The sequence below is a fragment of the Rana temporaria genome, chromosome 1, assembly GCF_905171775.1.
Source record: "Rana temporaria chromosome 1, aRanTem1.1, whole genome shotgun sequence".
Taxonomy (NCBI): domain Eukaryota; kingdom Metazoa; phylum Chordata; class Amphibia; order Anura; family Ranidae; genus Rana; species Rana temporaria.
Genome location: NC_053489.1, coordinates 534,544,287 through 534,570,770, shown reverse-complemented (window position 1 = coordinate 534,570,770; position 26,484 = coordinate 534,544,287). Strand labels below are relative to the sequence as shown.

The window sequence follows — 26,484 nt, the reverse complement described above, 5'->3', positions numbered from 1 at the left end:
GTTTTAGCCCTGGTTCCCAGAGCAGCTTTGAAATTGTGTCGCTTCAACCTGATTTCAAAGCCGCCAATCAGTGCGATTTTGATATTCGATTTCATTGCAGCTTGCAACTTAATTTAACAGAAGTCAATGCAAGTCGCAATGAAATTGCAGAAAAGCAGCGCAGGAACCTTTTTCAGAGTCACAACGATTTGAACAGTTCTATTATTGCAAATAGCGTGCATCTTGTAATGCAATTTTGAACTGTCAAGACGCATTGGTGTGAAGCAGGGCTTAAAGTGAGTGAAACTCTTTTTTACATTCTTCACAGACCAAATTGGAGGTCATTTTGAAGTGCTCCCATACACTGGTGGTCAGCCAAGTGTCCTCTTACATTGAATGAGGGTGGGTGGGTGGGTGTGTGTCCAGTGACCACCACTATGGGAAAGGGGGTTTAAATAAAACTGCCACTGACCATCAATGCAGGAACGGTTTGGGGGGGGGGGGCTCACAGACTACTAATGAAGGAAGGTTTAAATAGCATACCACTGACAACTGCACAATGCTGGGGGTTATTACTGCATCCACCAGGACCCGATGCTGTAGGTTATTATTGCATCGGCTGGCACCAATGTTGCGCATTATTATTGCATTCGCTGGCACCAATTCTGGGGGGGGGGGGGTTGTTATTGCATCCGCTGGCGCCAATGCTGGGGTTTATTATTGCATCCACCAGGAACCAATGTTGTAGGTTATTATTGCATCGGCTGGCACCAATGTTGCGCATTATTATTGCATTCGCTGGCACCAATGCTGGGGGGGGGGGGGTTGTTATTGCATCCACTGGCGCCAATGCTGGGGTTTATTATTGCATCCACCAGGAACCAATGTTCTAGGTTATTATTGCATCGGCTGGCACCAATGCTGCGCGTTATTATTGCATCCACTGGCACCAATGCTGGGGGGGATTGTTAATGCATCCACTGGCCCCAATGCTACTCGGTATAATTGCATCCGCTGGCACCAATGCTGTGGGGGGTTATTATTGCATCCGCTGGTAACAATGCTGCGCACTATTATTGCTTTCACTACCAAAAAACGTTGGGTGTTATTATAACATCCGCTGGCATCAATGCTGGGGGGGGGGGTATTATTACATCCGCTGGCACTAGTGCTGCACGTTATTATTGCATCCGCTGGCACCAATTCTGGGGGGGTATTATTGCTTTCACTGACAAAAAACGTTGTGGGTTATTATTGCATCTACTGGCATCAATGCAGGTGTTCCTATTGTGGTCAACGATTCCAATGCTGGGGGTTATTCTTGTGTCCACAGAAAAAAAATACTGGAAGATACTATTGCAGCCAGTGACATCACTGCTGGGAGTAGCCATTACTGCCAACAATGGGGCTTATTTTATCCCCCCTCATCTTAAGTGTATGTTGCGGTAACAAAAATATAGCAAAAATGGAAATTTTCAGGTGTCGAGGTGCACTCCAATGCATGGAAATGAGCTGCTGTCATGCAGCCCTTTATGATCTTCAAGCTGACCACCACTGCACTAGATAAGTAGGATGGCCAACAAATTCCTCTGTCATCTCCCTGAAATGAGGGACTAGCCAACAATGCACAGGTAGAAGGAATACAATGACAAGTGAGGGAGAGGGTCACACTACTATGCTGACTACTCCAGGGTGACAGACAGCCCTGTACATCTGCTGTGTGATTCTGTTACAAAGGAAAGAACTACATGTGACTTGCAGATCTGATGGGAAGGCAATTCCCTGCAAAATGTCCCAAGCAGCCCACCAACACAAAGTCATGGGACCAATAAGGACGCTGGTCACACCAATAAGCCAAACTTCGGATACATTGGTTCTAAGTGAAGATTTGTCAGCTTTACCTAACAAAGGATCAGAAAGAATTCTTCAATACAACAGTGAAGCAATCTCTTTCATGGTTTAGGCTTTGTGGGTTAAAAAGAGTCGCGGTGGTCAAAGTTTCTATGTGATGGAAGGAATCCTCGGGCCGGACTATCACAGAACTCTATGGAAAGCTCACCTAACCAATAGTGAGGGCCCTGAGGGCCACATGTGAGTGTCAATGAGGGAGCTGTACAGTATCCCAGCCTCCAGACCTGGACTGGAATTTCAATGCACCTTCCAGAAGAGTCCAGTCCTCAGGAGGGGGAGGGGTGGGCTTCCTATGGGTGACACTGACAGCTCCTCCGCTGCAGCTCACTGACAGTAAACATTACACAATGACAGCAGAATCTGACAGTGTACACATCACACAATAGAAGGAGGATCACACAGGAAACAGAGGTGGGAGGGGGGGCTTACCGACAAATGCGGCCCAACCACAAATACACTTTATATGAGAAGTTTAGCTCAATAACAATCAAAGTCAACCCAAAATAAAGTCTGCAGAGGTCACCACACACATCACAATCAACTTCAGATTTATTAGATCTTTGTAATAAGACAGGCTGTGTAGTCTAACCAATCAGGAGGAGGCTTGTACTACAAATGATGCTGCCAGATCTAAAGGAGATTGTACAATCAGATTGTACTGTGTGTGGTGAACTTTTCAAGAATACAGATACTAGAGGTAAACAATACTGCTTCTATATGGTGATCAATAATGACTGACACCCAACCGGGTCCCACAATGACCGGGACTTGCAGCACTCTGGAATGGGAGAGCCACACTTAGGCGGCCCCCGACCTATGACATGACCTATCCCCCTCAGGGGAGTGGCTGTGCGGTAAGTCTGGGCCCCCACATGGGAGTGGTCAGGCAGTAAATATGGGGCTCCTCAGGGGTAGGTTGTGTTCCAAGGCCCCAGAGCTGGAGTGTGACCACTCCCCTGAGGAGCCCCAGATTTACAGCCTGACCACTCCCCTGTGGGGTCCCAGATCTACCGCACAGCCAACCACTCCCCTCAGGGGTCCCAGATCTGCAGCACAGCCACTCCCCTGAGGGGCCCCTAGAACTACCGCACAGCCACTCCCCTGAGGTGCCCCTAGAACTACCGCACAGCCACTCCCCTGAGGGGCCCCTAGAACTACCGCACAGCCAACCACTCCCCTGAGGGGCCTCAGACTTACCGCACAACCAGCCAATCCCCTGAGGGGCCCCAGATCTACAGCACACCCACTCCCCCTGAGGGGCCCCAGATCTACAGCACAACCACTCCCCCTGAGGGGCCCCAGATCTACAGCACAACCACTCCCCCTGAGGGGCCCCAGATCTACAGCACAACCACTCCCCCTGAGGGGCCCCAGATCTACAGCACAGCCACTCCCCCTGAGGGGCCCCAGATCTACAGCACAGCCACTCCCCCTGAGGGGCCCCAGATCTACAGCACACCCACTCCCCCTGAGGGGCCCCAGATCTACAGCACAACCACTCCCCCTGAGGGGCCCCAGATCTACAGCACAACCACTCCCCCTGAGGGGCCCCAGATCTACAGCACAACCACTCCCCCTGAGGGGCCCCAGATCTACAGCACAGCCACTCCCCCTGAGGGGCCCCAGATCTACAGCACAGCCACTCCCCCTGAGGGGCCCCAGATCTACAGCACAGCCACTCCCCCTGAGGGGCCCCAGATCTACAGCACACCCACTCCCCCTGAGGGGCCCCAGATCTACAGCACACCCACTCCCCCTGAGGGGCCCCAGATCTACAGCACACCCACTCCCCCTGAGGGGCCCCAGATCTACAGCACAACCACTCCCCCTGAGGGGCCCCAGATCTACAGCACACCCACTCCCCCTGAGGGGCCCCAGATCTACAGCACAACCACTCCCCCTGAGGGGCCCCAGATCTACAGCACAACCACTCCCCCTGAGGGGCCCCAGATCTACAGCACACCCACTCCCTCTGAGGGGCCCCAGATCTACAGCACACCCACTCCCCCTGAGGGTCCCCAGATCTACAGCACACCCACTCCCCCTGTGGGGCCCCAGATCTACAGCACACCCACTCCCCTGAGGGGCCCCAGATCTGCAGCACAGCCACTCCCCTGAGGGGCCCCAGATCTACAGCACAATCTAAGGGGTTGGTCTAGAAGGTGAGCAGCCCTGCCCTAGTCCCTGTGGTCCATGCCCCCCAGCTGTCAGTCGGTCCCCCCCTCACAGGACACACAGACAGTTCAGAGTTCATACCTGGGGGCTCCTGTCAGCCGGGGGCTTCATGACAGCCTGTCGGAAACTGTTATCCACATAGGACGCCATGTCGGTGGAGGGAAGTCCCGGGAGGAGAGCCCGGAGTCCGCTACACCGCCCTCCCCGACACCAACTAGTCCGGAGTTATCAGCTCTATTGTGCGGCGCTGAAAGTGCGGGAAAGAGGCCCGTCCTGGCACTCATAGACTCCCGGGCGGGCACATCCCCCCCGCGGGCACACACTGGGCTCTCAGCACTGCAGCCATGGTGAGAGGGGCACACAGGAGCATCACACAGGGCAGGAAGAGGGAGGGGGAGGAGCAAGACGGCCACACCGCCCCTTCCTTCCCCTTCCTGTCTCAGCCTTGGAACGCACTTGTCGGCTCTGTGCTGCCCTCCGGCGGAACACACAGAGAGTGCAGCTATCCGCCGTACTACACACAGGTGGGGCGGGCTGATGCTGAGGTGGGAGACTCCTGAGGGGAGCAGAACACCGCATTGTCTGATCCACACACAGCTGCCCTGGCTCGTGTACACCGTCACCGAATAATACACACACTAATGTACACACACTAATGTACAACGACTAATGTACAACGACTAATGTACACACACACTACGTTACTTGGCTTCATTCACTGAAAGAAATCCTGTCCAATCCCTTCATTGATAGACATATGTGTCCCTTCAATGGCAGACATACAGACTCCACATTCCTCTATGAGGGTGGCTTGTAGATTCCCAACAACAATTCTCAGCACTTCATGATTATATTTGCTTTTAACGATTTTGGAATGAATGGAAGAAAACAACATTCACTGTTTGATATTCGAATGCACATTCCTCAAAAATGTCCCACTCCTTCGAATTCTCTCCTCACTCGATAACCAACCTCCATTTGACCCCACTAATGATAGAACGACAAATGAATGTTCCAATGTTTGAACATCCTGAAGGAAAGTCTACTAGACATGTGCAATTCTCCTCGGTCTGAATGTAATTTCGGACAATTTGGGTTTGTTTCAGAGATTCGAATGTATCCAAATCTCCAAATTAAATAGTAACTCATTTCTCTAAAAATTCGCTTAATTTAATTTTGTTTATTCAATTTCTATCAAATTCCACATTTTCAGAACGATTTGAATTCGGATCAGTCAATCAAAGATCGCCTGATTCAAATTCTGTGTGAAGAATAGCTGTTTTTTAAAGCAGTGTCCCACCCATTTGTAAAGCAGTGTTCCACCCATTTTTTTCCACCCGGCTCTCAACTGCCGGGTGGACGTCCCTGGACGTCCTTTTATTTGCATTCCCCGCTGGCACCGCTGGGGGCACGCAGCAGGCAAAAACTGTGCCCGGCGCATCGCTGAGATGCCGATGCACGTGCCTGGCGGCCTTAATGTCTGCCAGGAACCCACGATCGGCAGTGACAGAGGAGGGACGTGGAGCTCTGTGTGTAAACACAAAGCTCCACGTCCTGTCAGGAAGAGAAGAGACCAATGCTGTGTCCCTTATACATAGGGACACAGATCGGTCACCTCCCCCAGTCAGTCCCCTCCACCAACAGTAAGAATCACTCCCAGGGAATACATTTAACCCCTTCCTCGCCCCCTAGTGTTAACCCCTTCCCAGCCTCCGGCTCTAATCATGTGCTAATGGATGGGCCGCCACTGGAGACCACACTGGGTCTGCTCAGACCTGCAGACATATTCCATCAAATCCTGCATGCATCCTTTCCCAACAACAGTGATGATACCAGGGTAAAACAAATTTTACTCCAGATGGTGTGGCCAGTGCTTAAAGTAGAAGTTCAGCCTAAAACTAAAATCTCTAAATCTACTTGCATCCACAACCTAAGACTAACCTATCTAGCCCTGTAAAGCAAAAATCGCTATACATACCTTTTCTGAAGCCGCACCGGTCCCGTCTCCAGCATTAGAAGCTGTGCAGAAGAGACAGCCGACAACGGCTGGCAAGTGTCTGGGAAGTAACGTCATCTATAGACCTACTATGGGGCTTCCGTTGTCAGCTGCCTCTACTGCACACGTCTACACAGAGAAGTCATCCGCTGACAGCTCAGCGTGCGGCTGGACCGGGGTGGCGTCAGAAAAGTTATGTATAGTGATTTTTGCTTTACAGGACTAGATAGGTTAGTCTTAGATTGTGGATGCAAGTAGATTTAGACCGCTTTCACACTGGAGCCGTTTGCAGGCGACCCTAAACAGCTGCTGCTGTTTCTCCAGTGTGAAAGCCCGAAGGAGCGGTGCACTAGCCGTGAAAAAAAAGTCCTGCTAGCCGCATCTTTGAAACGGTGAAGAAGCGGTGTGTATACTGCTCCTTCACCACTCCCGTTCATCGAAATCAATGGGACAGCGCGGCTATACCGCCAGCAATGCGGCTCTGCAGAGGCGCATGACGGGCGGTTTTAACTCTTTCTCGGCTGCTAGCGGGTGTAATACCGCCCCGCTAGCAGCCGAATAGCGCTGGGAAATTAGCAGTAAAGCGCCGCTAAAAATAGCGGCGCTTTACCGCCACCGCAAACTCCCGCCCCAGCCAAAACCTTTACGGCAGGTACACTCCATCCATACATAACCTTTCCCTGGACTAATGTGTCACATGACATTCTTGACTTTGGGTGAAGTAACATAGTTTTTATTTGGCTGTAGAATGATTATTATGTTGCATATTTTGGATATGTTACATTTTTTTATTTCATGTGATTTTCTTGAAAAAGACTTATTAGCAGCAGGTTTCATTGTATCAGACTGATGTTTGGAATCCTTCACAAAAAATGTATGTCATTCAGTTGTAATAAAGATGTCCTATCCTACAATCCTCACTCTATGACTAAGCTCCTAATTGAATGAACAGCATAAAGGGCTCATGCACACTGCAGCCAAAAAATAATCAGCTTTTACAGGCGTTTGAGCTTTTATTTGTCTGCCTCTAAGGGAACAACTAGATTAGATTACCCTAGTACTGGATAATGTTAATAATTCTACGTCGGACTTTCTGAAGTTGAACAGTTTCGCTTTAGTTTTTTTATACTGTAACTACTAGCGGGTCAAAGACTGCCTGGAGACAGCAATCTTCAGAGCCAGTTTACACAACATGCATTGCATCAAAAAGTAATGGAAAGTAGGTTATACGTGTTCCAATGGCATAGTTTACACCAGCGTTGTAGTGTGTTCCTGTGCTTTTCAGTTCCAGAAAAAAAAATACAACATGCTGCTTTTCTCCTACACAGAACTGTACTGGAACGTAGTGAAAAACGTAAAAAATGCACCAAAAAGCACCGCACCGCTGTACAGAAAAATAAAAAATAAAGGGCCAAATTCAGGTAGATCGGCGCATTTTTAGGCAGGCGTAGCGCATCTCATATGCGCTACGCCGATGTAAAGCAGAGAGGCAAGCACCCAATTCACAATGCAAATGCTCCCAACGTTGCGCCGGCGTAACGTAAAATCGTCGGCGTAAGCCCGCCTAATTCAAAGTAGGTGGAAGGTGGGCGTGATCCATTTAAATGAACCGTGACCCCATGCAAATAATGGGCCGAACGAACGGCGCATGCGCTGATCCTGTGGACACTTCCCAGTGCGCATGCTCAGAATCACGTCGTAACGAACACCTAAGATACGTCGAATCACTGAACGTTACCTAAGCCCAGCCCTATTCACATAGTACTACGTAAACAACTTAAAATACGACGGCTGTTCCGTCATCCACACCTTTGCATGGGATGCGCCTCCTATATGCGGAATAACTTTACGCCGGACGTACGCCTTACGTTAACGGCGTATATTATGCGCCGGGCTCAACTATGTTCGTGAATCGCCGTATCTCACTCATTTGCATATTTGCAATGAGGTGGCCAGCGTAAATATGCGCCCAAGATACGACGGCGTAGGAAAGTTACGTCGGTCGGAGGAAGCCTATTTTCAGCCGTATCTAGTTCTGTGGGCACGGCGCACAGATACGACGGCGCACATTTACACTTACGCGGCATATCTCGAGATACGCCACGTAAGTGTTACGTGAATCCAGGCCAAAGTGTCTGAAATTGCACCCGAAAAGGCATCAAAAATGCCATAAAAAAGCCCATACTGAATATCCCTGTTTACATTATCCCTACATCAATGTCCCATTTCTGAGCTCAGCTGGCCATTGGGATGCCTTGCCTCCCGATATACCGTAAGAGTCTTATTTGGTTACATAGTTTTACATTTATGAATATATGTTTTGGGTCTCTCATGTAGTTGCATGTATGCCTTCCCGACTCTATGCACCGACAAATGTTTTCTAAACCGCGCTATTTCTTTGCGCCATCAATATTGTGTTGATGGCCAGCTTATATGTTGATTTGCGCCATCAATATTGTGTATTGCCAGGCCAGCTTATATGTTGATTTTATTATACATCTCTGTTACTTACTTTGGCTGTAAAATGTGCTTTCTATGAAAAATAAAGGAATTATAAAAAAAAAAAAAATATGATGCAGAAAAGCATCTGGAACGGATCTAGAGGATTTTTTTGCGGTGTGAAGTCAGTCAGGGGAGCAGTGGTGGAAAGCTTTTAGTGCAGTGATTGGGACTGTCTGCAATACAAGGACATCTGCCGTGTCCATGCATAGGGACTGCGTTGGTCAATGCAGTTCAAGGCAAGTGGTAGGAACAAGCCCTAAAGTTGTCACTTAAAGTGGAACTAAACTCTTGCAATCAACATTTTTAATTCCCTTTGATTCTAGCCTTAGTAAATACCGTATATATCGGCGTATACCGCGCACTTTTTTGCCCTGAAAATCAGGGCAAAATCGTGGGTGCACGATATACGCCGATACCCGCTTTCCCGCGCCGAGTTTGAATACTGCGCCGGCATATGCCGAGCGCAGTACACTCGTGTATAGTCGGGCAGGCTTGGCTCCTCTCGCGCTCACGTCCTGGACGTACAGGACTCGGCGCGGGAAAGCGGGGATCGAGCGGGGAGGACGCCGCAGAAGGACGCCGGACCCGACAAAGAGGACACCCGAAGCCGCAGACGGACGCCGGACCCGACGAGGCCACCGATGGACACCGCGTAAGACACCAAAACTGTAAGTACAAAAATCTTTTTTCCACAGGAATGCGGGTCCACTTTAGGGGTGCACGCTATACGCCGGAGCGCGCAATACCCCGATAAATACGGTAGATAGGAAAGTATATTTTATTTACTTTTTTACATTTCTTTAGTTGCTTTCTGGTTTCTGGCCTAGGCCAAAATGATGTCTGTCAGCAGTCTTCATGAGCATTTTTTTCCCCTATATCTGGTGGAGGGACGGAGGAGCATTCTCAGCTTAGGGCAGATGGATTCCAGGAAGTAAATGCTACATGAATCTGCCCTTACTCAAGATGACTAGAAAAACAAATGAGGTGTTTTTCAAAGCAAATTCTCTACAAAATAATGCATGTAGAGATTGGATGGATTTGTGAGTTTGCTTTAAATATTAGACATGAATTACAATTGTATTAGAAATAAATTATAATTTTCAGTTTTGTGGTGCTCAAATACAGTTTAGGCATTTGTATGCATATTCCCTGTTATCTGTCACCATTACATGCATCATTTATAAAGAGGATTCCACTGCATACAATTCAATTCAAAATTCAAACACTGCATTTAATAAGAAGTAGAAATGTTTCATAATCCTATGTCAGAAGCAAAACAAAAATGCATATAGTGCCCCTGAATGCAAAGTATCATCCCCAAGGGTCACATTAGTTGGCTGGCCTCGCCCACCAGTGCCATTTTTTTTAATTCTATTTATTGGGTTTCAAGTTTAGATACAAAACAGAGCCTATTGGGCATACCCAGGCTTGGTCCACATACAACACAATAAAAAACAAAAACAAAAATTTATTAAAAAAAACTCTTAACAGTAGTGCCATTATTGGCACTAGAACAAAACTCCATGCTCCAATGACTACTGAGATTGTCAGAGTATGATAGGTAACAGCTGCTCAGGGATAGTAGTAAGCCACATTTAACAAGAAGGAAGTCACATTTCTTAAATGTGTGGATTGGATGTGGGTTCACTTACATACAGTATACATGTCCACCTGGTCTTTTGTACGGTAATCTACTAATCGGGAGATCCTCTACCTAAATGTCCCAGACCTTGTGAAACTTTTTGGGGTAACCTCTCGCTAGGTAAGTTAATTTTTTCCACAAGGTTAGGGTTGGAGCTGACGGGGATTTCCATTGGAGAAGAATAATTTTCCTTGCATAGAACAATAGTAACCCTTTCAGCGTCCTAGAGGCCACCAGTGCCATTTTTGACTGGGTGAAAATGTTCAGTCTTGTTCCCTTTGCTTCCTGGGCTATCCCCATCACATCTCCCAGGAGGCTACAAGAATATCGGTGCACAGCAGCCAGTGAACAGAGCTGGAATATGTCATCTGGAGCTGGCTGCAAGAACACAGAAAAGGCAGCTCACTTCTAATGACTGAGGAGATGGCACAGGAACTGGGCTGTGGCACCAGAGCAGTGGATTGCAGAACAATGTACAGTCTAAATTGAGGACAGCCCAGCATAACATGGGGGTAGATAAAAATGTTGACAGGGTGAATGAAGTTCCTGTTTGCACATGATCAATGAACTGAAAGGGACCCCATGAACTGAAAACAGCTTTGGGCCCAAGATATAACATAAGTAATCCATAACTGTTTGGCTTCATTACTTCAGTCACTGACCTGAAACAAACATAGGGATATAGGTTACTGACTGTTAGTGAATTAGACCAGTTGTGGTCAACTCTTGATGTATAGAGAGAATGTAATGCTTTAGAAAGCTGTCAGACATGTAACAAGAAATGCCCAAAGACTACAGGGATTTGGCAAGAAATGGTCACAGAGTGCTGAGATACTGCAAGAGATGGTCAGAGACCTACAAACACAGTGGGATTGGAGACATGATTCTAGGCATGGACTGAAGAAAAAACATTACATGAGACTGAGATTACCGCTCTGACAGGCCCTTTAAAAATCATTGTTTCCACATTTGTGCTTCCTATAGTCCTCTTACAAATGGATTGTGCCAAATTAGATATTTCTCTTAGCAAGATCCATTATAAAAGATAAGAGGGTAAAGGTAAAATAAAAGAGAAAAGAAAGCAGCATGGGCAGCACAAAATAGTATCGTCTGTAGCAATTCCGACGCATGCTCGAAAACAATTCGACGCATGCTTGGAAGCATTGAACTTCACCGCGTTCTTGACGGACGAAAGTTCAGAGAACTTTTGTGTGACTGTGTTTGCAAGCCAAGCTTATAAAAGTGGGCTCCCAGATTCCGATAAACCCCCTGCCCACAGACCCCAAAAACACACAAGAAACACACAGAAAACACATGTGAAACACAGTAAACACACCTCCAAGACGACCACTGACTTCCTAAAGAAGCTGAGGGTAAAGGTGATGGACTGGCAAAGCATTTCTCCAGACCTAAACCCTATTGAGCATCTGTAAGGCATTCTCAAATGGAACGTGGAGGAGCGCAAGGTCTCTAACATCCACCAGCTCTGTGATGTCATCATGGAGGAGTGGAAGAGGACTCCAGTGGCAACCTGTGAAGCTCTTGTGAACTCCATGCCCAAGAGGGTTAAGGCAGTTCTGGAAAATAATGGTAGCCACACAATATATTGACACTTTGGGCCAAATTTGGACAATTAATGGCTGTGTGTTGAGTTACTTTGAGGGGACAGCAACTTTACACTGTTATACAAGCTGTACACAGCTGTAAAAATGTGAGGGGTGTACTCACTTTTGTGAGATACTGTATGTACGTTGATGCAATACAATTAACTTGTGAAAAAAATCCAAGTACAGAAGGGTAATGTGATAGAGGAATGTCACCTAGTTAGTAATAAAATCTAATCCTTGAACACCTGCACCATGCAAAAGTCATGCACACACCTGCAAGGAATGTGCTTCATTGCCTTTGTAAGGAAATGTATGCATTAGCAATAAATCCTTACTACAAGTCAGGCTGAGTTAAGCATAGCGCAAGGCATTAAATAGTATGATTATTTTCATTATTAAAATAATCATATATACTGTTCTTATACTGTATATGTGTGTAGCACCTGGCTACTTTCAGAGCCAGTGCTATGTTAAATTTAGGGGAGAATTCAGAGAAATAGTTAGCTCTGAATTAGTTTGACTGTTTAAATTTGGGTCTCTGCTCTAGCTTGGCTGTGCTGTGGGCTAACCTTTTGTTCGGGGACTCCCGTCACCCCCGGACGGCAGGTGGCAGCAGTGGGGTCAAGTGAGTCTGAGTATCACTCCTTAGCAGCCAGTCAGGGGTTGGCCGCCTCGCTGTGCATGCTGGGGAGGGGTATCAAGGGGGCAGACGCCATTGCCTCGAAGGTTGTTCTTCCTCGTGTGGCACCCACCGTTGGGGTAGTCATTCCACAACACCCCATATGGCCCTCATGCCCGGGGTGTGCGTGGGTAGCAGTGTTCCTGGTTCCGGGACCACGTTGGCCCGGAGCAATTGATCTGCTGTTTGGGCCAAGTGATTGACTGGGTCCCCAATCTGGAGGGGTCCCGAGCTGTCCGTCCAATTGGAGGAAGCTGACCGATGAGGATTCTGTCCGAAGGATACCAAGCACAAGGCTGGTGGTCCAGGATGGGCCTGTCCATTCATCGGGGGACTACCTGGGATCTGACAGGCTGGATGTTGGTCGCCTGTAAGTCGCTAATTTTGCAAAACTACCTGAAGGAGATCCAGGTGCTGAATCTACTGAGAGAGGATTCCGGACCATAATTGTATCCATTCTTTTAGGAGGGTCTGTGGCAGAGACTTGATCCTAAGTTCGAGTGACACTTTGGCTGCCAGGCTGGTGAGAGAGGCCTGTCCGGCTGGAGTGGTGAAGTAAAGTGTTGTTGGAAGCAGGACTGTTTCCCCTGTATGCAGTTACACCTGAATCTGCTGTCTCCTATTTGCTATCCCTTCACCTTTCTACTGTTTAATCGTTTTTACCCGGCTGGGTAATAAAAGCACAGAAAAGACACTGTGGACATTCCCTTTACTACAACTCTCATCAAGTACCCTAGACGGCGGAGATACAGAGGTAACATGCCACCCAAAACAAACCAACAGCTCCTTCAGCGGGTTGGTATGGCTGCGCATTGCTGGGTTCGGGCGTCCTCCTTTCCTCCCTTCTCTGCTCTCTGTCATATTTCCCTCTGATGTCTATTGCTGCCGGGGTGGACCTGTGGGGGGCTCATTTTCTCACCAGGGGGCTGTGGGGTGACTGGCCTGTTTTTTTTTCTGTGGGGGTGTATTTGCTTGGAAGGGCCTCCTTAGGCCTTCTCAGTCACGTCCCGGCATTTTGCTGCCATTTTCTCGGCGCCAGTGCCATTTTTTGTAGCCTGCTGCTTCCATTAGGAATTCCTATTGGGGGCCATTTTGTTGTGGCCGCGCTATGGTGCAGTTTACTATTGCATGCGGCCATGTTTCTGTGGCCGTTCCTGCTCTGAGGTGTCCGGCGGACATTTTGGAGGTGATTTTGCCTCTAGTGCTAAGCATATTAGCGCAGCACAGATCTCCTAATGGTGTTTTGAGCAGCTTTACCTCACAGCATTTCTCCTCACAAACACACGCTGTGTTCTGAGGGTAGGCAGTGGCGCTGACCGGTCTCCTCTGGTGATTGGTGAGTCCCCTGGGTAACCCCCGGTTAGCGCAGCATGGAGGGTGGAATTTTTTCAGGTCTGACATGGGTCCCTGAGAGCTGTCTAATGGAGTCAGTGTCTGGTTCTTCCTCTCACAACATGCCAGAGGTGGCTGCTGGAGCTCCTGCACCTGCGGTTCATGGACACTTTGTTGGAGCGGCGTGCGGGTGTTAAGGGGGGTTAAATAGTGCCCCCTCCCCCCACCATCCCCTAGGGACTGCTCTGTCACAGACTGGGACCTGGCTGTCACGTCCCTGGTTCTGTATTGTCTGTGGACCAGAACCTTCCTTGTGAGGGGGACTCCTCACTTGGGTTGGTATGGGCATCACGGTGGTGTAGTGGTTAACTCCCTCACCTGGCAGCAGGAGAGTCACGGGTTCAAGTCCGGACTCTGATGCTAAAATGCCTGGAGATTGCATGCTCTCTCCCTGTGTCTGCGTGGGTTTTCTCCAGGGATTCCGGTTTCCTCCCACACTCCAAAGACATGTGTGCAGAGCACTTTTTGTGTCATGTCGGGTCCACAAAAGGGGCCTGGCGGTCTCGTCAGCCACCATTTCTCGGTGGATCAGGCAGAACGTCATGTCCGTCCATGGACAATAAGAGAAAATAGGATTTTTTGTACTCACCGTAAAATCATTTTCTCTGTCGTCCATGGGCGGACACAGCACCCTCTTCTCCTTTTTAGGTTTGTACTGCTTGTTACGAACTGAGGCTGCATACTGCAGGAAGGAGGGTTATGTCTGGAGGGACCGCCCCCTGGGCCGGGCTGTTCAACTCTGTTAAAGCAACATGTATTTAATTATCTAACATGTTTCTGCCTAGTCCTCTCCTGTGAACAGGAACATAAATCCACTTGTCAAGATTTAAGGAGCTGTGTCCTTCCATGGACGACAGAGAAAAGGATTTTACGGCGAGTACAAAAAATCCTATTTTTCCAACCTGTAAAGCATTAATTAATATCTTGGTGGCAGAAAACACGCAAAAATAAATTAAAGGACCATTGCAAAACAAATATGCCATTTAAAGTGGTAGTAAACTGTGCTTTGTCACTTTTGCCTAAAGGTAAGCTTATAAAAAAGTCTTCTTCCCAATGGTGGATCTTTCAGGGCACCGGCCGCATGAATTACAGTGGCTGGAGTGTTTTTTTGAAGCATCTGATTAATAGACTTTAATATAGGGTGGGCTTCTGGCGCAGAGCATTGCGCTATGAGCCCACCCAGGTGTTGCATTAGCAAATTATTATTTGCTATTGTAACACTGATCCTCAATCCAGCCAATCAGAAGCGGGCCTGAGACCTGTTTTCCAATTGGCCAAAAATGAGAAGAGTCCCAATTGGCCACCGAGGAGGAGAAAGGAAACGGAAGCTGCTATGATGCCTGTGGAGAACAGGGGAGGGGGAAGCCGCCACCAAGCAAGGGAAGCCGGCGGAGAGAAGCGCTGCCCACCATAGCTGGGATGAGTTCTCCAGACCTGACTGACAAACTGGGGTGGGGGTTCTGTATGCCCCCCAAAGAAAAATTACCCCCCCAAAAAAATTTACCACTGGCCGCCACTGCGTCTTCCTAATCAAGGCTCTTGCAAAGCACATCATTGGTTGCTAGGACGCAGGCAGTCCTAGCAACTAATGACAGAAAATAAGATTAAGGGGAGACAGGGAGAGATAGGAAGAGAGTGCAGACATGCAGGATCAGAATAACCCCACTGAGTGGAGTGCAATCCATGACTTTGGGAGGTATGCAGGTAATTAAAAAATCCAAATTCCCAGCAAGTGACTGAGAATTTGGATTTTACTGTCCCCCCTCCAGGCTGCCTAAGCCACCTTATGGTTTTGCCAGGCCTGGACAGAGCCCAAAAACCCGGAAGGAAGACCAGATGAAGATGGAAGCCCTGGCAATGGTGACAGCGCACCGCTGGAGGGCTTTGTTTTCAGGTAAGTCTTTCATAATGTGCTACTATGAGTGGAGCTAATAGCTGGAGCCTCGTTGTCATTACCCTTATGTCATGCCAATGCCCAACCTCTGTGTGATTGACTGGAGCTCTTAGTAGATGCCTCATTGTCAATACACCAGCTGTGGCTAGCAAAGTAGTAAGATTTGACACAGAGAATGCATTCTCCCACTGTCATTATGTCATGCCTCTGCTCACCCTCTATCAATGCAGCTACAACTCCCACGGTCAAGAAGATGATGGGAGGACATGACTGAATTAAAGTTGGCAAAAAAGGTACCAGCTGCCTTTTTTAGAAGAATGCTGCATCATTTCACAATACTAATGCCCTGTACACACGATCGGTTCGTCTGATGAAAACGAACCGATGGATTTTTTCATCAGATATCCGATGAAGCTGATCTTCATCAGTCTTGCCTACACACCATCGGTTAAAAATTAGATCGTGTCCAACGCGGTGACGTAAAACACAACGACGTGCAGAGAAAAATTAAGTTCAATGCGTCGACTTGATTCTGAGCATGCGTGGATTTTTGACTGATGGGTTTCCCCACAGACGATCGTTTTTTCTATCGTCTTTTTAACCATACGAAAATTTAAAAACAGGTTCTATTTTCACCGATGGGAAAAAAACTGTTGGGGCCCACACACGATCGGTTCGTCCGATGAAAACGGTCCATCGGTTCGTTTTCATCAGACGAACCGATCGTGTGTACAGGGCATAAGAGGTGTTGGAATGTTATATTGTGATTCACATTATATGTGTTCCTACATTATAAGACTGAATAATACCATAATTACAACTATTAACCACATAAGACTACAATATTTTTTATAGCGGTTTTACACAAACAGCCTGGTATCTTATTATTAAGCAATGATTAATCCATTTCATAAACATAGTTTATTAAGCTACGATAATCTGGATGTGTTTTGTTGTCATTTTGTTCCAATGAATCTGGATGTCAGCCTGATTCATAATGATAAGACTTGACATGATTCAGTTTATTCACTTTAACCTTGATTGGCTAAAAAAACAAATGAGACCTTTGTAAGGTCTAGTTTACCACCCACTGCATATACACGGCTGTGCAAAATCACGTACAGGTATGTGATTCTATGCAAGTGATCGAGGGGGAGCGCGCGCGGGCATTGGATTGTTCAGAGGAAAGGGAGAACAGTGGTCTGCCTATGTAAACAAGGCAGACTGCTGTTCTGTCCGAGACTAATGGAGAGATCTTGTGTTTCAGCTAAGCTAAAACATGGATCTCTCTTTTCCTCATGTGCATCCATCCCCCACACAGTTAGAAAGCACCCCCTAGGAGCACACTTAAAGGGTCACTAAAGGATTTTTTTTTTTTAGCTAAATAGGTTCCTTTACCTTAGTGCAGTACTGGTTTCATGTGCTCATTGTTCGTTTTTGCTCAGATGTTGATCTATGGCTTGTCTCTTCTCCCCACTTCCTGGTTGTCTGTTTGAGAAAAGACACACAGAGCGAGGATTCCTGCTGTGGGGAGTAACGTGCTCGCTCCCTCCTCTGTACACTACATCTCTGCGTCTGGACGCTGTGTACGTCTTCCAGACTGCAAGGAGGTGTGAATTACTGGGTGTGTCTGTAACACACCAGCACCTCCTCTCTTTCATTAATTACAGTACAGCCGAATGGAAGGGGGTGGGTGCGCTCTGCCTCCTCCAGCCCCCTCTCTCAATCTTTGCACATAGCGTGCGTCCCGGTTTTTTAACTGCGCATGCGCGATGTGCAAAGGATTCTGGGAAATGTAGTTCCCAGCATGACGGCGATGTCGCTCTCATGAACGAGCGCCGAGAATGAGGAAATCAAATGCAGAAACAAAAGTAGATAGCAGAAGGTAAGAGGTATCAAGGGATTTAATCCCTTGTCACTATTTTTAAAACTAAATCAATAACCTATTAAAACTTTATACGATACTGCAGTGCATTTTAGCCCAAATTTTTTTTCCTTCAGTGATCCTTTAACCCCTTGATCGCCCCTGGTGTTAACTCCTGCTCTGCCAGTGTTATTTATACAGTGACAGTGCATTTTTTTTGCACTGATCACTGTTTTGTGTCACTAGTCCCCAAAAAGTGTCAGTATCGGATTTGTCCACCACAGTGTCGGAGTCCCACAAAAAAATGCTGATTTTTCCGCCATTACTAGTAAAAACAATAAAAAAAAGTCCATAAAACTATCTCATCAAATGCCACCAAAAGAAAGCTCTATCTTGTGGGAAAAAAAGGACATAATTTTTTTGAGCACAGCGTCGCATGACAGCACAGTTGTCAGTTAAAGCAATGCAGTGCCATATCGCAAAAATGGCCCGGTCAGGAAGGGGGTAAAACCTTCCGGAGCTGAAGTGGTTAAATAATGCACAGAACCTTACAGTGCTCAGTAGAGCTGCACGATTAATCGTTAAGAATCAAAGTGCAGAGAGTTCTCACAGCTGGGAAAAATAAAAATCTAGGCAACCTGCCAAGTTTTATCACAACATGCGAATAAGTAGAAACAAAGGGCTGGATCCACAGACAACTTACGCGTAAGTTGTAGTATGCGCCATCGTATCTATGCGCTGTATTCAGGAAACCAGATACGCCTGAATTTCTGCTTGATCCGACCGACGTAAGTCTCCTTACGCCGTCGTATCTTGGGTGCATATTTACGCTGGCCGCTAGGGGCGCTTCCGTTGATTTACACGTTGAATATGTAAATGAGCTAGATACGCCCGATTCACGAACGTACTTGCGCCCGTCGCAGTCAGCTACGTCGTTTACGTAAGGCGTACATCCGTCGTAAAGTTATTCCACCTAAAGCAGGGGTAAGTCATGTTAAGGTATGGGCGCGGGAACAGCGTCGTATTTTACGTCGTTTACGTAAGTCATATGTGAATGGGGCTGGGCGTAGGTTACGTTCACGTCGTACGCATTGAGCCGTCGTTTCTTAGGGAGTATATGCAACGTGATTCTGAGCATGCGCGCGCATGCGCCGTTCGTTCGGCCATTCATTTACATGGGGTCAAGGTTAATTATAATACAACACGCCCACTACCTTCCAAATTTGAATTAGGCGGGCTTACGCCGGCCCATTTACGCTACGCCGCTGTAACTTAGGGAGCAAGTGCTTTGGGAATACTGCTCTTGCCTCTCTATGTTACGTCGGTGTAGCGCATATGAGATGCGCTACGCCCGCTCAAACATACGCCGCTGACTGTGAATCTGGCCCAAAGTATCTTTTCGTTCTTTTATCAAAGGAAAGAACTCCAGCATGTAAATTAGTTTAACCATTTAAAGACCAAACCTTTTCTGACATCTGTTACTTACAAGTAAAAATCATTATTTTATGCTAGAAAATTAGTTGGAACACCCAAACATGATATATCTTTTTTTAGCAGAGAGCCTAGAGAATAAAATGGTGATGTTGCAATATTTTATGTCACACCGTATTTGCACAGCGGTTTTTCAAACGCAATTTTTTTGAAAAAATACACTTTAATGAATAAAAACAAAACAATAAAGTTAGCCCAATTTTTTTTTTGTATAATGCGAAAGAAGATGTTTCACCATGAGAATCGTGATCTTTATTCTAAGCAAAAAAATTGTGATTATCATTTTAGCCAGAATCGTGCAGCTCTAGTGCTCAGAATTTATTTTTGTGCTCACAAGTTATTTAAAAATTCCTAGTGCTATGTATATGTTAGAATGATATGCAATATATATTTGTGTGAACATTTCGATCGGGTAAACATGTAAGGTAGCCTTTGTTGTGTAAATTGTGAAAGGCCTGGCAGATTTAGTTCTATAAATAGGGATATTATCCTCACGCCACACAGACTTTCCTCTAATGCTCTTTACAAAGCACACTCAGCATATGGAGGAAATAATGTAAAAGCTGCTCTCATGTTATCTGCGTTCTATGTACCTGCTTACATACCAACTTTCTGTGAATGTCATAGCTTCTATTTGTCATAATGCATCTTACTCACTATATTAGGGAGTGTATGTATATTCAGTTTTTACTGAGCTCAATCAAATGGACACTCAGCCCCATACAGCGTGAGCATGGTGTATCATGAAATGAGTGGGCCTGTGTGCAAGATAAAAAGTGGGCCCTAGCCATTGTTAAAAAAAAAAAAAGGTGGCGCACGTTTTTTACAATGCTTTGTGAGGGAGGGGGTTGGGGCAGTGGAGTGTGTTGGTAGGGCTGGGACAGGGGGGAGTGGTGTCAGTAGTTTTTTACAATTTAGGAGAGCGGGGTTCTGAGGAGCACACAGGGGCGGAGCAGGAAGGGGCCGAAAGAAGGAGGACACAGGGAACAGTCGGAAAGATCAATGTGGAGGGAGGGACAGCTGCAAGCATCAATTTCCCTGTATGGCATTTCAGCTGACAGCCACGGGAGGGAGAGGAGGAGAAACGTCTGTCAGCTGGTTCACTGAAGGCTATACAGGGAGATCGGTGCTTGCAGGTGTCCCTTCTGCCACACCAATCATCCCCAACTGTGAACCAAGGGACCATCCATGTGTGCAGTGTGGGTTAAATTCCCCCCCCCCCCCCGTGTGCAGTGAACACCCTGCATACATGGATGATGTGCCACTGAGCGTGAGGAGCCCTTTGGTTACTTTTCTGTTCTAAGGCTGAGCTGTGTGCAAGGCAACCCCTATTAGTGAATAGAGAAACATTGGCAGTATGGACTCATCTACACAGCCGAGTTTGACGGACCCTGATGCAGAGCCGTTACACCCGTTCCTGCATGCCTGTCAAACTCAGCTGTGTGAGTGAGTCCATACTGCCGATGTGTCTCCATTCACTAATAGGGGCTGCCTGCATGCAGCTCAGCAATAGGATAGGAAATAAAAACTGGAGCTCCACCCAAAAGGGGAAGCACCGCTTCTCTGCCTCCTCCACCCCCCCCTATTGCCTGCCACATTTGGTACCTTTTGGGGGGAAGCAAACTGAGCCGGAGGGTTAGCCCCCCCCTCCCCTGCAGCCAGCCCATTCACAAAGTGCAGTGCGCATGCACAGTAGGAAATCAGCTGCCAGCACCCGATAGCTGAATGAAAAATCAGCTCGTGTGAAGACCATGCTGGATTCTTGGACAGGTAAGAACCTTAATATTGAAAGTCAGCAGCTACAGTATCTGTAGCTACTGACTTTAATTTTTTTGGGCGGAGCCTGGTGCTCCTATTTAACCTCTTCCCCACCGAGCCATAGTAAAATGACGTCGGTGGGGATCTCTCGTCCTTCAGACTGGATGTCATATGACGTCCTTGCTTTTCCGCCCGCCGCATTCCTTCGGGACCGCGATGTCCGCCGGGCACCCGCGATTACCCGCAATCACGTCAGGACCATGGATCTGTGTGTGTAAACACACAGATCCATGTCCTGTCAGCGGTGAGGAGACTGATGTGTGTTCCCAGTACAGAGGAACACACATCGATCTCCTCCCCTTGTGAGTCTCCCTTCCCCTAACAGTTAGAACACACTTTAGGGAACATATTTAACCCCTTCCGCGCCCCCTAGTGTTAACCCCTTCTCTGCCAGTCACATTTACACAGTAATCAGTGCATTTTATAGCAGTAATCGCTGTGTAAATGTGAATGGCCCCAAAAATGTGTCAAAAGTGTCCGATATGTCCGCCACAATGTCACGATCACAATAAAAAAAAAAAAAAAATCGCAGATCGCCGCCATTACTAGTAAAAAATAAATGTCATAATTCTATTTCCTATTTTGTAGACGCTATAACTTTTGCGCAAACCGATCAAATACGCCTATTGCGTTTTTTTTTTTTTTACCAAAAATATGTAGAATACGGATCGGTCTAAACTAAGGAAAAAAAACGTTTTTTTTTTAAAAATTATGATATTTATTAAATAAAAAAAAAAAAAGATATTGGGCCAGATCCACAAAAGAATTACGCCGGCGTATCTCTTGATACGCCGCGTAATTTCAAATTTTGCGCGTTGTATCTTTGTTTTGTATCTACAAAACAAGATACGACGGCATCTTGGATCGATCCAATAGGCGTACGTCTTAGTACGCCGTCGGATCTAAGATGCAATTTTTCGGCGGCCGCTAGGTGGCGTTTCTGTCGAATTCCACGTCGAGTATGCAAATTAGCTAGTTATGGCGATCCAAGAACGTACGTCCGGCCGGCGCATTTTTGCGTTCGGCTTTTTCCGGCGTATAGTTAAAGCTACTGTTATTATGAGGCGTACTCAATGTTAAGTATGCCCGTCGTCTCCGCCTCGCATTTTGAATTTTTTACGTTGTTTGCGTAAGTTGTTCGCGAATAGAGGAACACACAGGGATTTCTTCAGAATAACAAAAGGTAGGAATCTGGAACAAAGTTTGTTAAAATCCTTGCAATGTACATAGATCACCCAGAGGGGAATGTTTTTTTCTCAACAAAAGTGTAGTTGCGCTTTAAGTGAAGGGCTGTACACATTGTATGGGGCTAACACTCAATTTTCCATAGATCTGTCTGTCTGTGAATTTTCTTTTTTTAATCTTGCTTTAACAAGCACAAGTCACCACTGGGCTTATTCAAACATTTGACTGTTCATCTTTATCAAACGGTGTTCTGTGGTACTGAATAAGCTTCACAAGCTTGGAGAATGATTGCACAAGCAGAAATTATTATTTTACATCTAGACAGCCATATATCAGCTCCAGTTACATGGTGTTCTCACTGGTGCATCAAAGATGGTTGTATGTGTATAGTGTTACATTGTTCTCTGTATTTCAGTCCTACATCCATCATGCTAAAGAGCTGTGTACATACACCATCTTGCTGTTGCCTTTTGTTTTTCTATGGCCTTGTTCACAAGGACAGCTGAGGGCACAATGAAAACAAATGATTGATCCACTTTTTTTTTTTTACTGTCCCGTGACCAACCGCTGGTGGACAGATCTGTACATATTACTATGGTCACATTAGGGCAAATTTTAAAATGCCAAAACGCATCATACTGCAGTTTTTCCAATGGTGCAGGCACTTTATTTTTTTGCACATTTCTTGCGCATAGGGGCAGCCCATTGAAATGAATGGGCTGCCCTAAACGCGACATGCAGGAACTTGCAAAAATGCACACTTTGTCGCACATTTGGGGTTGGAGCAGAGCCAAAAAGCCCAACTCCAGCCAGTGCACTCTTTGGGGGGCACAAGAAGTGACATTCTCTTATCTTTAACCACTTGCTTACTGGGCACTTAAACCCCCCTCCTGCCCAGACCAATTTTCAGCTTTCAGTGCTCTCACTCGTTGAATGACAATTGCACGGTTATACAACACTACCCAAATGAATTTTTTATCATCTTTTTTTTCCCCACAAATAAAGCTTTCTTTTGGTGGTATTTGATTACCTCTGCGGTTTTTATTTTTTGTTAACAAAAAATTGGAGCTGCGGTGGCTCAACGCTGACAAGCCATTCACCTCTGCAGCTAAGGTTCGGATCCCGGTCTCGGCTACATGTGAATTGAGTTTGGTGGTCTCAGCCCGGCTCCCGGTGGGTGTGCTATGCAAGGTAAGCCTGCGCTTAGTACGCACACCCCCTCCCACAAAAACCACCACACTTACATGCACTCGAAATTAGGTTAACATGCACGCACTTTGACCACGCGGTCTCTAAAAAAAGAGGCGAAGGACTAACGGAGCTGGTTGAGCGGGCAAATCCTCTCACTCCCTTATAGGGAGTCCCTCTTCCCCGTTGGGCTTCAAAGCGGAGCAGGTAGGGCGGGCTGTGTGGGAGGACCCCCTCACACACCCGCCATTGCCACCCGGGGCATGGAGAAAGGTGGCAGATTGCCTCTGGGGGAGGCCTGCCTACTCCCAACTCCTGCAGTCCGGCTCCTCTCTCGAGTACACGCACAAAATGCACTTAAAAAATAAATAAATAAAAAAGGCCAAATAAAAAAAAAAAATACAAAACCGTTTTATATTTTGTTATAACATTTTGCAAACAGGTAATTTTTCTCCTTCATTGATGTACGCTGATGAGGCTGCACTGATGGGCACCGATAAGGTGGCACTGAAGGGCATTCATAGGTGGCACTGGTGGGCACTGAGAATTGGCACTAATAGGTGGCAGTGATGGGCACTGATCAGCGCTGGTAGCGAGTTTGGGTTGTAGGAACTTGACTGGCCTGCCTGCACAGTCCTGACTTCAAACCGATAGAACACCTTTGGGATGAATTGGAGCAGAAACTGCGAGCCAGGCCTTCTTTTCTACATCAGTGCCTGACCTCACAAATGCGCTTCTGGAAGAATGGTCAAACATTCCCATAGACACACTCCTAAACCTTGTGCACAGCCTTCCCAGAAGAGTTGAAGCTGTTATAGCTGCAAAGGGTGGGCCAACTCAATATTGAACCCTACAGATAAGACTGGGATGCCATTAAAGTTCATGTGCGTGTAAAAGTAGGTGTCACAATACTTTTGGTAATATAGGGCCAGATCCACAAAAACCTGGCGCAACTTAAAAAATCCCATTTAAGTTACACTGCCTTAAAAGTGCCCGATCCACAAAGCACTTACCTAGAAATTTCAGGCTGTGTAACTTAAATCCGGCCGGCGCAAGGCGTTCCTATTCAAATGGGGCGAGTCCCATTTAAATGAGGCGCGCTCCCGCGCCGGCCGTACTGCGCATGCGCAAAGTTACGTTACGCCGAGTTTTGTGGATCGCGCCGGGTAAAAAAAGTTGCGTCGGGAAAAAAAAAAAATTAAAAAAAAATTGACAGCGTCGCTCGGCATGCATTCCTGAGAGGGAGAACTCCATGCCAATTTTCAAATAAAAAACCGGCATGGGTTTCCCCCCCAGGAGCATACCAGGCCCTTAGGTCTGGTATGGGTTGTAAGGAGACCCCCCCTACGCCGAAAAATCGACGTAGGGGGTCCCCCTACAATCCATACCAGACCCGTATCCAAAGCACGCTACCGGGCCGGCCAGGAATGGGAGTGGGGACGAGCGAGCGCCCCCCCCCTCCTGAGCCGTACCAGGCCGCATGCCCTCAACATGTGGGGGTTGGGTGCTCTGGGGCAGGGGGGCGCACTGCGGGCCCCCCCACCCCAGAGCACCCTGTCCCCATATTGATGAGGACAGGACCTCTTCCCGACAACCCTGGCCGTTGGTTGTCGGGGTCTGCGGGCGGGGGGCTTATCGGATTCTGGGAGTCCCCTCAAATAAGGGGGCCCCCAGATACCGGCCCCCCACCCTAAGTGAATGGATATGGGGTACATCGTACCCCTACCCATTCACCTGGAGGCAAAGTGATAGTTATTAAACACACAACACAAGAGTTTTTAAAATCATTTATTAGTCTGCTCCGGAGGCCCCCCCTGTCTTCTTTAGCTCTAATACCAGGGGGGGCTTCTTCTTCTGCTCTCCGGGGGGGGCTTCTTCTTCCGCTCTCCGGGGGGGGCTTCTTCTCCCGCTCTCCGGGGGGGTCTTCTCCGCTCTCCGGGGGGGTCTTCTTCTTCCGCTCTCCGGGGGGGTCTTCTTCTTCCGCTCTCCGGGGGGGGGGGTCTTCTCCGCTCTCCGGGGGTCTTCTTCTATCTTCGCCGCTCTCCGCTGTTGACTCGGCGCACCCCGGTTCTTCTCCAGCTGTCCGGTGCCTTCTCCTTCAGCGCTGGCTGCCTGCTATCTTCGTGTGTTAGCTCAATTACTAGCAGGCAGCCAGCGCGGTCTTCTGTGAAGTCATCTTCTTCTCTTCTCTTCTTCTCCCTTCTTCCGATGTTGACCCGACGCCTCTTCTCACTGCAATGATGGAAGCGCGCCTTGCATCCCATTTATATAGGCCTCACCGTCCCATCATGCTCCGGTAGGTACCCACGTGGGTAGGCCGTGTCTGGGATTCAAACCAACAACCCTAGTGTTGCTAGATGGAAGTGCTACCACTTAGCCACTGTGCTTGCCTGAGGTTAGCAGGCAAATACAAATATTAACCACTTGCTGGCCATCATATGACATCCTCGGCTTTGCAGTAATATATCTGAATGATTCCTGCAGCTACAGGCATCATTCAGATATCAGCATTTTCAGCCAGCGATTCCCTACACCATAAGAATGATCATAGGGGCTGTTCCACTGCTTGATAGTTCTTACGGATGGCAAGAGGGGATGTCCCCCCCCCTCCTCCCGCCGCCCTCCAATGCTTCTACCAACTCACCTGTGCGATCGATGAGTCGGTGAGAGGATCCGGATGTTGATCATAGAGATTTCTGGTGGACCAGATGGTCGCTGGAGTCTCTATGATCGTTGGAGGCCTGGTGCGATGTTATGACGTCACGCCCGACCACTGCATTCAAAATAACGGCGCTGCTTCTTCTGTAAAGTGGTGATCGTTTTTTTTCAGGCTTCCCGGCCGAGTGGTGAGATGTGGGGTCTTATTGACCCCATATCTCACTGTAAAGAGGACCTGTCATGTAATATTCCTATTACAAGGGATGTTTACATTCCTTGTAATAGGAATAAAAGTGATCAAATTTCTTTTTTTTTAAAGTGTCCAAATAATTTTTTTAAGTAAAATTAACAATAAAAATAAATACATTTTTAGGTGCCCCTGTTACGCATACGTAAGTCCCGCCCACATATGAAAACGGTGTTCAAACCACACATGTGAGGTGTTGCCGCGAATGTTAGATCGAGAGCAATAATTCTAGCCCTAGACCTCCTCTGTAAATCAA

At 47.3% G+C, this 26,484-nt stretch overlaps 1 protein-coding gene across 11 annotated transcripts in view; it reads right to left on the bottom strand.

Annotated features, from left to right (window-relative positions):
* The window catches only part of RAPGEF2 (Rap guanine nucleotide exchange factor 2), a 336,977-nt gene extending 332,504 nt beyond the window's left edge, over positions 1-4,473 (bottom strand). For 7 of the 11 annotated variants that reach the window (XM_040332440.1, XM_040332459.1, XM_040332477.1 and 4 more), the window contains exon 1: positions 4,147-4,472. In XM_040332440.1, the coding sequence (XP_040188374.1) occupies positions 4,147-4,215 (69 nt within the window). In that variant the 5' untranslated portion in view covers positions 4,216-4,472. Of the gene's footprint in view, positions 1-4,146 lie in introns of all 11 variants that reach the window. The other 4 variants (XM_040332432.1, XM_040332519.1, XM_040332527.1 and 1 more) reach the window with 1 other exon arrangement.
* Between the last annotated feature and the right edge of the window lie 22,011 nt (positions 4,474-26,484).